This window comes from Chiloscyllium plagiosum, unplaced genomic scaffold, assembly GCF_037043375.1.
Source record: "Chiloscyllium plagiosum isolate Xiang-an unplaced genomic scaffold, Cpla_swu_hap1 HiC_scaffold_6, whole genome shotgun sequence".
Lineage (NCBI taxonomy): Eukaryota > Metazoa > Chordata > Chondrichthyes > Orectolobiformes > Hemiscylliidae > Chiloscyllium > Chiloscyllium plagiosum.
The window spans coordinates 33669948-33682073 of record NW_028270144.1 but is presented as its reverse complement, the minus strand read 5'-3'; the positions used below and the strand labels follow the sequence as shown (position 1 = coordinate 33682073).

Here is a 12126-nt window from a genome sequence, read left to right as displayed (position 1 = left end):
GTGGAACGTGCACATTCTCCCCGTGTCTGCGTGGGTTTCCTACGGGTGCTCCAGTTTCCTCCCACAGTCCAAAAAATGTGCAGGTTAGGTAAATTGGCCAAGTTAAATTGCCCGTAGTGTTAGATGAAGGGGTAAATGTAGGGGAATGGGTCTGGGTGGGTTGCGCTTCACACAATTTAGGTAATAAAAGATTCAATGGTTGTATCTGGTGTTTGACAGCACTGAAGGAAAAACTGCATTTAACAAGACACTACAAGGTGAATGCATTGTGTTGGCAAAGACCAAGAGATCTCTTTACAAGAGTTTACAGAACCCTGGTTCTTTGACCTGTTGCAAGTTCAAGCAAGTAGAACACTTATTTAAACCACAGCTGGAGCTTTGAGTAAACAAGCAAACATGTCATACAAAGTGCTAAAAACATTTGGATTTTCAGTTTAAAAATAGTGATTAGTGGTATTAAAATGTTAGAAAATTAAGTCCAGATTTTATGCTAGTTTTCAGATTTTTTTAAAGAAAGTATTAAGAACTTTCTTTGAAGTAGAAAGACATCTATAAATAGCAATACTAGACCAGTTTCACGCTGAAGCCAGTCAGGAAGATGTCTGCAAACCAAAAACAGCCCTTACTTGTCATCAACTCCACCTCAATCAAACTATTCTCTTGAGCAAACCTTCTGCATCATTGTTGCTCTATTCAACCATCAGCTGAGTTTGATTCCTCATATTCTCTCAATCTGCAAGATCACTTACTTTCACTTCTACAAGGCCTTAAACTTACTTTCATCTCGGGCCCTCCACTACTAAAACATCAACAGCTCTTTCACATTTCCAGATTCAACAATGTCCTAACTGACCTCCAACGGATACTCCTTAAAATCCTAACTTGTACAATGCTTTCACACTTACATCTTACTTGCACCAAGTCCTGCACATTCACAATCTTCATCCTTCTTGCTCAACATTAGTTTCCAGCCATTAAATTTAAACCCTATTTTCTTCTGAAATAATTTAATTATTTTTTCCATTCTATTCTGCCAATCTCATGAGCCCTGTATACTTTGTAATCACAATGTTCCTTTGACCTCAACCAATCTTTGTACTTTCTCATTGGCAAAAGAATGTGTCACCTCAGTCCTACTCTCTCGAATACCCTCCAAAGGCTCTGTCACTTTACTTCTCACATATCCCTTCAGAACTTTGAGTCTTTTCAACAAGGTTTCACTAATTCTGACAAAATTTCCCCAATAGTGCAGCATCCCATTTCCTTGTGCATTTGATGAGGACTTGGGAATATTTATTTCCATTAAATGCACTCTATGAAGAAACTCAACCTCATAACTGAGGTGTCTGAGTGTTTTCAAAAGCTAATGGTATAGCGCATCAGCATAAATGTACAAGGAAAATAGGACCAAAATGAAATAGATCAGAACAGTTTTGGAAAAGCACTCAACAATCACACAAGCAAAATGATTCCATAAATAAGACATTTACTGCTGCTTCCTAACACAGCTTTGAATAAACTGAAAAACCTATACTATGTACTAAAACACTCAAAGTTGAATTTTGCTGATACAAATGATATTGAATTCCAGTCAGCCTCTGTTACATCAACTTTGAATGTCAACTGAACATCACTGATAATGACATTATTGTGGTTCATTGATCACCACATAAAATTCATGAATCCTTCAATTGTAGCCACAAACTGAGCTAATAGTTAAAACTAATCCTTTAGGACAAAGTTCTAAAGTTAAAAGAGGGTAAAATCTTTTCACATTCATTTTTACAGGACTTGAAAGAAATTAAAGGTCCACAGTTAACTGAGTGAAACAAACAGATCTACATGTTTTTTTTTTCAGCAGTTTCTCTCCGGAAAGGAAATTCATATTAGTGACAGGTCAGCTTGTGATATTCTGTCTTCACAGCAGAAATCTGACAGGTCAACAAAACTTGATCCGTCAGTGCAGGGTATCAGTCCCAAGCACCACCTGTCATCTGCCTTTGACAGACCTCCAGCGTCCTCCGTCTGGGGGTGGATTTCAAGAGGCACATTAAAAACACACACACACCAGTAGGATCGCCTACTCTACACAAATACACACTGACAGCCAAGTCACTACTGATCGGGGCAGTAGGATTGGCACCGACGGGGTGAAAACCACATACAGACACGGTAAAACATCCTCCCGTTAGAACAAAACACGATGGACACAGACGCATTTACAGTAGCAGGCGGAGGTGGGGTAAGGGGGAGTGGGCTGGGCTGACCTCGCCCCCCCCCCCAAAAAAAGGAGAAAAATTAGAAAGGCAGCCCGATTAAAACGTGCAGGAGGAGAGTGACCGTTAAATAAACTCTTGACGGGGACACAGGCTGGCACGGCACCGAAGAGCAAAGGTGAAACACGGCGCGGGGTGAACCGGCTCCTTGGATCCGGGGCTGGTTTCCGCTGCGTGGCCTCGCACACTGCGTGGAAAGTAAGGCATCCCCCACGGTGTGCGTCTGCACGGTCACACTCCCTGGGCGTCCATTTGACGGTGAACTCACCACTTGGTAGCGACTGCAGGCCTCCATCGCTCTCTCTCGCTGCCTCGGCGTCCGCCTCTCACAAACGTCCGTTAGCCGCAACTCGGTCCCGGGATCCTTTCCCTGCCGCCCGAACTCGGTCCTCCTTCAACCCTGCTTTCGAATCCCGCTTCCTTTTCTTCCTAATCTCTTCACACTCACTCTCTCTCTGTCACACACGCACTATTCCAGCACTCGGCCGGACGATTCGAAAATCAACGATCCGCAGACACGGACACACAAACAAAAAAAAAAATCCCCCGGCTCTGCGCCTGCGCGAACCCAGCCGGCACGGCCCTTTGTGACGTCTCGCCTCCAGCCACGGAACCAAGGAGAGGCGCGGCCGGGCTGTCCCCGCCCACTTCCTCGTCGGCCACGCCCTTTCGCCCGCAGGCCACGCCCCCTCACCGCCGACTCGTCAGCGGAGCTCCAGCCCAGGAAGAAATGTTCCGTGACTAAGCGAAGATGTTGCTGTGGTGAGCAGTTTCCTTTGGACTTCCCCTGCTGGAAACATTGCGCCCTGAGGTGGGGTTTACCCCGGAGAGCGCCAAATCCCCTCCCCCTCAACCCAACTCTTTAAAACAGGAAAAACAGCAAAGCCGTACGTTAGCCGCTGGTTCTGAATCGAAAGAAGGGTGAAACTTTTTCTCTCTCTTCGAAGGATGGTCTTGGTTGAGCTCCCTGACCTAGCTCTTTTAGAAACATTATTTTCTGCTTCACCCGTTCTCCTCTTTGGTCTTCCACTGTCCCAAATCCATGTCCATGCATCTTTCCCGTAATTTGGAGGAGCCGGTGTTGGACTGGGGTGTACAAAGTTAAAAATTACACAACACCAGGTTATTGTCCAACGGGTTTAATTAGAAGCACTAGCAATGGGCGGCACGGTAGCACTGCTGCGGCACGGTAGCACTGCTGCCTCACAGCGCCAGAGACCCTGGTTCAATTCCCGCCTCAGGCGACTGTGTGTGGACTTTGCACATTCTCCCTGTGTCTGCGTGGGTTTCCTCCCACAGTCCAAAAATGTGCAGGTTAGGTGAATTGGCCATGCTAAATTGTCCGTAGTGTTAGGTGAAGGGGTAAATGTAGGGGAATGGGTCTGGGTGGGTTGCGCGTCGGTGGGGACTTGTTGGGTCGAAGGGCCTGTTTCATCAGGTGGTGAAGGAGCAGCGCTCCAAAAGTTAGTGCTTCAAATTAAACCTGTTGTGTGATTTCTGTCTTTCCCACAACTTCCTTAAGTTAGGCTTCTGCCCTCACCACATTGTCAAAACGCATTTTAACAAAGTCAGATACACTATAAGAAATGCTCATGACCTACTCAATCTGTCCAGAGCCTTTTACACAGATGACATCTCGCCCCAAGGCCTCTCTATTGTCTCCTTGATGGGACTGCAGTCACCACATTCAATTCCTACCTATCCTCATGTAGCCAGAGAAACATAGAGTCATAGAGATGTACAGCACGGAAACAGATCCTTCGGTCCAACTTGTCCATGCAGACCAGATATCTCACCTGCCAGCACCCGGCCCATATCACTCCAAACCCTTCCCATTCATGTGCCCATCCAGGTGCCTTTTAAATGTTGCAATCGTACTAGACTCTACTACTTCCTCTGGCAGCACATTCCATACATTTAGCACCCTCTGCATGAAAACGAAACATTGCTCCTCAGATCTCTTTTATATCTTTCCCCTCTCATCCTAAACCTATGCCCTCTAGTTCTGGACTCCCCCACCCCCAGGGAAAAGACTTTGTCTATTTATCCTATCCATGCCCCTCATAATTTTATAAACTTCTATAAGGTAACCCCTCAGGCTCCAATGCTCCAGGGAAAACAGCCCCAGCCTATTCAACCTCTTGCTATAGCTCAAATCCTCCAACCCTGGCAACATCCTTGTAAATATTTTCTGAACGCTTTCAAATTTCACATCCTTCCAATAGGAAGACCAGATTTGCATGCAATATTCCAAAAGTGGTGGAACCAATGTCTTGTACAGCTTCAACATGACCTCTTAACAGGCTAAGCAAAGACAAGCCAAAGAATTCCTAGAGGCCTGGCACTCCAACCACAACGCCATAAACAAACACATAGATCTAGATACCAGCTATCAACCCCTCAGAAAATGAACAGGAAATGACATCACCACAAACCCCAGGAACCCCATTCAGGACAAATATATAAATAGAAAGCAAGAGACAACAGCTTTGCTTCACTTGGAGATCGCCACTGATGATGTTACCTAGCCAGGTAATAAAACGTCTGGATATCAAACCTACAGCTGAGCGAGCAAACCTACACCCTAAACCTCAACCTGAGCTACAAACCTTCACAAACCTTGCATGACCTCTTAACCCCTGTACTCAATACTCTGACCTATAAAGCATACCAAACGCTTTCTTCACTATCCTATCTATCTGCGATTCCACTTTCAAAGAGCTATGAACCTGCACTCCAAGATCTCTTTGTTCAGCAACACTCCCCAGGACCTTACCATTAAGTGTATACGTCCTGCTAAGATTTGCTTTTCCAAAATGCAGCACCTCACATTTATCTAAATTAATCTCCATCTGCCAATTCTCAGCCCATTGGCCCATCTGCTCAAGATCCCATTGTAATCTGAGGTAACCTTCTTCGCGGTCTACTACACCTCCAATTTGGTCATCTGCAAACTTATTAACTATACCTCTTATGCTCACATTAAAATCATTTATCTAAATGATGAAATGTAGTGGACCCAGCACCGATCCTTGTGGCACTACACTGGTCACAGGCCTCCAGTCTGAAAAAGCAACCCTCCACCATCACCCTCTGTCTTCTACCTTTGAGCCAGTTCTGTATCCAAATGGTTAGTTCTCCCTATATTCCATGAGATCTAACCTTGCTAACCATGTCCCATGGGAACCTTGTTGAATGCCTTACTGAAGTCCATATAGATCACTTCAACCTCTCTGCCCTCATCAATCCTCTTTGTTACTTCTTCAAAGAACTCAATCAATTTTGTGAGACATGATTTCTCACGCACAAAGTCATGTTGACTATCCCTAATCCTGGTTTCACTTCCCAGTTTAGCACTGTTAGATTTGATGTCCCTCAGCAATGACTCCTCAGCTTGTTCCTTAGTCTTATTCTAAAGACTGGCAAGTGTGCGGAAAGCTGAATGACTACAGAAATTAAGGTTTTGGTTAAGAAAAAGAAGGAAGCATATGTCAGGTATAGTCAGGATAGATCAAGTGAATCCTTAGAAGAGTATAAAGGCAGCGGGAGTATACTTAAGAGGGAAATCAGGATTGCAAAAAGGGGACATGAAATAGCTTTGGAAAATAGGGTTAAGGAGAATCCAAAGGGTTTCTACAAAGGACAAAAGGGTAACTAGGGACAGAACAGGACCCCTCAAAGATCAGCAAGATAGCCTATGTGTGGAGCCATAGGAGATACTAAATGAGTATTTTGCATCAGTATTTACTGTGGAGAAGGACATGGAAGGTATATTACATGGGGAAATAATTGGTGATATCTTGAAAAATGTCCATATTACAGAGGAGGAGGAGGTGCTGTATATCTTGAAATGCATAAAAGTGGATAAATCCCCAAGGCCTGATTAGTTGTACCTGAAGGGAAGCGATTGCTGCCTCCTTGCTGAGATATTTGTATCATCAATTGTCACAGGTGAAATGCCATAAGACGGAGATTGGCAAATTTGGTGCCACTATTGAAGAAAGGTGTTAAGGAAAAGCCAGGGAACCATAGACGGGTGAGCCGGAGATCAGTGATGGGAAAGCTGTTAGAAGGAATCCTGAAGGACAGGATTTACATGTATTTGTAAAGGCAAGGACTGATTAAGGGTAGTCAGCATGGCTTTGTGCATGGGGAATCATGTCTCATGAATTTGAATGAGTTTATTTGAAGAAGCAGTAAAGGGGATTGATGAGGGTAGAGCAGTTGACATGACCTATATGGACTTCAGTAGGATATTTGACAAGGTTCAGCATGTGAGACTGATTAGCAAGGTTAGATCTCATGGAATATAGGAAGAACTAGCCATTTCAATACAGAACTGGCTGAAAGGTATGCAATGAAGATGTGGGTATACCCCTAAAAGAGTTAAAAGCAGCAGAACTACCGGATCCAGCACCAAGTGTACTCAAAAATGGCAACAATGTAATACTAGGTCGAAGCACTTGATTAGTTTGTTGCTTGCAGACAAAAACAAATTTGAATTCAGCCAATCAGTTTAAATTATACCCAAAGCATAACAAACTCCATTCAAGCTTGAATTGAGTATATTGACAACCTTAAAAGCCAATGACACAATCTGATGCACTGGAGTAGGACCGGGGAAAATTGAACAGTTGAGAGGAGAACTGCCATGACTCGGCATGTAAACAGGCTGCTCGAAAATAGTTCTCTCTTAAAAGTCCCTTTTCAATCAGTAACCTGTAACATAGAAATTCCTAACAAGGAAAAAAGAAGACAAGAACCTACCGCTGTCTCGTTTTGAGATAAGAAGTGTTGTTTTGTAAATTTTAATTGGGAATTTTATTAGACTAGTATTATAAAAAAGAAGCTAAAAGATAGGTTATAGAAAGAAATTGTAAATAGTGGTTACTTAATTATTCTCTGTTATACTTTAAGAAATAAAGTCGTTAATTTTTACTTCTCATAGTTCTTGACCATTCGAATTTTTACAGATTACTGCATGGGAAAAATCTTTTCTGTTTTGCTGGTTTTAAATTAAGCAGGAGGGATTACCCCATATTGTAACAGGTAGAAGACAGAGGGTGATGGTGTTGGAGAGTTGCTTTTCAGATTGGAGGTGGTGTGCCACAATGATTTGTGTTGCTCCACTACATTTCATCATTTATATAAATGATTTTAATGTGAGCATAAGAGGTATAGTTAGCAAGTTTGCAGATGACACCAAAATTGGAGGTGTTGTGGACAGCGAAGGTTATCTCAGATTATAACGGGATCTTGATCAGGTGGGCCAATGGGATCAGGAGTGGCAGAGGAGCTTAATTTAGATAAATACGAGGTGCTGCATTTTGGAAAAGCAAATCAGAGCAAGACTTATACAATAAATGGTAAGGTCCTGGAAGTTTTGATTAACAAAGAGATCTTGGAGTACAGGTTCATAGTTCCTTGAAAGTAGAGTCGCAGGTAGTGAAGAAAGTGTTTGGTATGCTTTCCTTTATTGGTCAGAACATTGAATATAGGAGTTGGGAGGTCATGTTGCAGCCATTTTTGGAATATTGCATGCAATTCTGGTCTCCTTCCTACCGGAATGTTGTAAAACTTGAAAGGGTTCAGAAAAGATTTACAAGGATGTTGCCAGGGGTGGAGTGTTTGAGCTATAGGGAGAGGCTGAATAGGCTGTGGCTGTTTTCCCTTGAGCGTTGGAGGCTGAGGGATGACCTTATAGAAGTTGATAAGATTATGAGGTACATGAACAGGTGAATAGACAAGGTCTTTTCCCTGGGGTGGGGAAGTCCAGAACTAGAGGGCATAGGTTTAGGGTGAGAGGGGAAAGATATAAAGGGGGCCTAAATGGCAACGTTTTCGCACAAAGGATGGTGCGTCTACGGAATAAGCTGCCAGAGGAAGTGGAGGAAGCTGGTACAATTACAGCATTTAAAAAGCATCTGGATGGGTATATGAATAGGAAGGGTTTAGAGGGATATGGGCCAAGTGCAGGCAAGTGGGACTAGCTTAAGTTGCGATGTCTGGTCGGCCTGGACAAGTTAGACCTAAGGGCCTGTTTCCATGCTGTACATCTCTATGACTATGAGTGATCCTCAACGCCAAATAACAAGTTGCACTAAATGCCAATGACACAAGTTCTTTGGAAAACTTTTCTTAACCCCTCCCACTGTGTTAAGTTTGTTACAATGCCTGTCTAACATATAATGCAGGATAAAGAGAATCAGCTAGAAATTCAAGGTAGGAATGCAGCAGGCCACAAAGGACTTTGAAAACAAGGAACAGAATTTTTAATCAAGGCATTTCTTCACTAGGAACCACAATCTTTGACTCAAATGCTACAACTTCTCACAATCCGGACTTGTCTGATTATACTCCTGCGAAGTGCCGTGGGATGTTGGCAATGTAACTAGTGCTTTACAAATGTCAGTTGTTTTCAGTAAGTAGGCCATGTGTTTTGTTCATATGCACTTTCAACAATTGGCACAATGTTGCTTGGCATTTCCAAATGGAATCCATATATTACTCTCTATGACAAGCATATTTCCCAGAAGTATCACACCTTATATGATTGTTATAGGCAAGTAACGTTTTACCTGATACATAGTTACAGGAGAAAACATTGCCTTTGGAAAACAGTGAGGTGGCTCAGTGGTGAGCACTGATGCCTTAGGTCAGGGACCTGTGTTCAATTCCAGCCTCAGGTAACTATGTGGAGTTTGCTCATTCTCCCTGTATCTGTGTGGGTTTCCTCTGGGTGTTTCTGTTTCCTTCCAAGTTCAAAGATGTGCAGGTTACGTGGAATTGCCCACATGCTAAATTGTCCATAAACATAGAAGTACTCACTTGATTAAGTTGGCAAATTGAAAAGTCAGAAAAACTGTTTACAATATGCATCAACAAGTACACACCAAGTATAATAATTAGAAGCACAAAGAGCAAACAAACTTCAATGCCAGACTTGTTCTGTCTCCCATCCACCTTGCATAAAAATTCCTCAAATCACTAAACCATGCTTCTTGTATTTTTCCTATACGACATGTCACTCATTCACTGACCTGCTGTGGTTCCCATTTCCAGATTGTAATTTGGTTGTGTTACCCTTTCTTTTTAATCTTCTCTGCAGCCCTTTGAAAATTTGCTATTCTTTGAACATTACCATCTTTTACCTTTCACAATTGCTTGACTCCTTTGACAGTTATGCTTTCGGACATCTTAGCCCTAAGCTGTTTAATTTAAAAGATCAGCACTTGAGTGGTGGTCTCATTAATAGCACCAATAAAACTTTCTGTCTTGTTGCAGCAAGTTTGGTGAAAGGCCTCTACAATCAAGTCTGAAGGAAAATAGTCTGGGAGTACAAACAAGATCAAAATATTGGGTAGCAGTTTCACCCTACTGCACTGCTGCCAATGCCAAGAAAATCTAGCCCTGTAAAACAAGTAACTATTGTAAAAAGGAGACCGTAATGCAAAGTTCACATATATTAGCGGGTATATACACATAATGCAGAGAAGATTGATGATTAGCCATTATCTACAATCTTGAAGTCGGCTCAAAGGGTCTGAATGGCCTACTCCTATTCATGTTTCTCTGAATGTATCACAAAATTCATGGAGACCTGCAATCGTGAAATCTTTCTCCGTGCTTAGTTACCTAATCTTATCTCTGATCAAAATCAATCAGCTCAGTTATGATGTATTACTTTGTGTTCTCCTCAGTTACATGTTTCGTCCTTGGTAAGGAATGTTCGTACTAGAAGCAAAGTTTCCATAACAATCTTTGGTAGCAGTGAGCAAAGAGGACAAAAACGGAGTCAGCCTTGTGCTGCTGTTTATGGTACAATGCTGCTTGTTATATATGGATGTTGATTTATGGTTAACACTGCTTCATAATTACAGCCTGTTATTTGAATATCCTGCTGAAACTTCCCAGCATCACACTACACAAATATTGTGCCAATGAAGCACCTGTGGAATTTGCCATCCAGTGTAAATCACTACTTGTTGGAGAGAGCAAAATTTGCAACACTGATCATACGCAGAAACCCACTTCTAGTGTGCTTCTTTTTGAGTTAGGCATGTGTGCACCAAGGTGTAACTCAATTGAAGACGTGTGCACATCAGAAAGAATTATGTGAGGTCTTTTAGTCTGCACATATCTCCAGCACATTTCCAATGTCAATTGTGATCTTCAGAAGAGGAAATTGCATGGAAAAGAGGAACTCTGTTGAAACAGCAAGGAAGAATAGAATTCTAATAACAAGGATAACGGTTATTGCAAAATCTTTTGACAGTAATTTAGAAGAATAAAAAAAACTTTGCCTTTTTATGTCAATCCAAGTATCTTTGACCAATTCTGCAGCTGCCCATGTGCATCATCACAATCTCACATTTACCATTGATCCCATCACCAATAAAATTCTTACTCTTTCCCACCATGGCATGTCCTTGGGTACTACAACCCCTCTCTCTTATCAGCCTCACTGCCCCCCCCCCCACCCAAATTCCACTCTTTATACCTCCTCGTTCCCCCCCACACCCATTTCCCCCAGCCAAAACCTTTCCCCCAAACCTTTCCACCCTCCTCCCCAGTCCCTTTCCCCTACTCATGTCTTCTCCTTTTCCCATCCCCACTCCATTTTACTCCCACCTCTCCTCCCCCTCTGCTCTCTCTTCACCCCACCCCTCTCCATTCCCTCCCCTATTCCCCTTACCTCTTCCATTCCCTCCCCTATTCCCCTTACCTCTTCCATTCCCCCTCTCTGCAACCCCATAACCACTCCTCACAACTTTGCCCCACCCTCTTCCTGCATGACTACCCACTTCCCCTTCCCACTCCCCCTTCTCCCTGCTCCCACTCCCTCCTCCCATTTCTCCATTCCCTTTCCCTCAGCCCTCCCTCCCTCCCTCCCCCTCTCCCCCCTCACTCCCTTTCCCTCAGCCCTCCCCTCCCTTGCCCTCTCCCCTCCCCTCCCTCACTCCCCCCTCCTCCCTCACTACCCCCTGTCCCTCACTCCTCTTCTCCCCCTCCTCCCTCACTCCCCTTCTCCCCCCTCCTCCCTCACTCCCCTTCTCCCCCCTCCTCCCTCACTCCCCTTCTCCCCCCTCCTCCCTCACTCCCCTTCTCCCCCCCCTCCCTCACTCCCCTTCTCCCCCCTCCTCCCTCACTCCCCTTCTCCCCCTCCCTCATTCCCCTTCTCCCCCCTCCTCCCCCACTCCCCTTCTCCCCCCTCCTCCCCTTCTCCCCCCTCCTCCCCCACTCCCCTTCTCTCCCCCTCCTCTTCTCTTCCCCCTCCTCTTCTCTTCCCCCTCCTCTTCTCTTCCCCCTCCTCTTCTCTTTCCCCTCCTCCCCCTCTCTTCCCCTACTCCCCCACTCCCCTTCTCTCCCCTGCTACTCCCCCACCCCCCTTCTCCCTCCCCTCCCCTTCTCCCCCCTCCCCTTTCCCCCCTCCTCCCCCTCCTGCCCTTCCTCCCCCTCCCCTTCTCCCCCTCCTGCCCTTCCTCCCCCTCCCCTTCTCCCCCTCCCCTTCTCCCCCTCCCCTTCTCCCCCTCCCCTTCTCCCCCATCCCCCTCACTCCTCCCCTTCTCCCCCCTCCTCCCCTTCTCCCCACCTCCCTACCGCTCCCCCCTCACTACACTTCCCCCCCCTCACTACACTTCCCCCCTCACTACACTTCCCCCCCTCACTACACTTCCCCCCCACACCTCCCCTCCTCACACCCCTTCACCCCACACCTCCCCCCCTCACTCCCCCTCCCCCCTCCTCCCCCTTCCCCCCCACACCTCCCCCCCTCACTCCCCTTCGCCCCTCTCCCCCTCACCTCACTCACTCAACTTCCCCCACTCATCCCTCACTCCCCCTTTCCTCC

General features: G+C 45.1%; 1 protein-coding gene across 2 annotated transcripts in view; it reads right to left on the bottom strand.

Moving 5' to 3' along the window:
• ndfip2 (Nedd4 family interacting protein 2) overlaps positions 1-2794 on the bottom strand; it is a 108956-nt gene extending 106162 nt beyond the window's left edge. Inside the window, exon 1 of one of the 2 annotated variants that reach the window (XM_087987978.1) lies at positions 2545-2794. In XM_087987978.1, coding sequence (XP_087844104.1) covers positions 2545-2571 — 27 coding nt within the window. In that variant the 5' untranslated portion in view covers positions 2572-2794. The remainder of the gene's footprint in view (positions 1-2544) is intronic. The other variant, XM_087987979.1, reaches the window with a different exon arrangement.
• Between the last annotated feature and the right edge of the window lie 9332 nt (positions 2795-12126).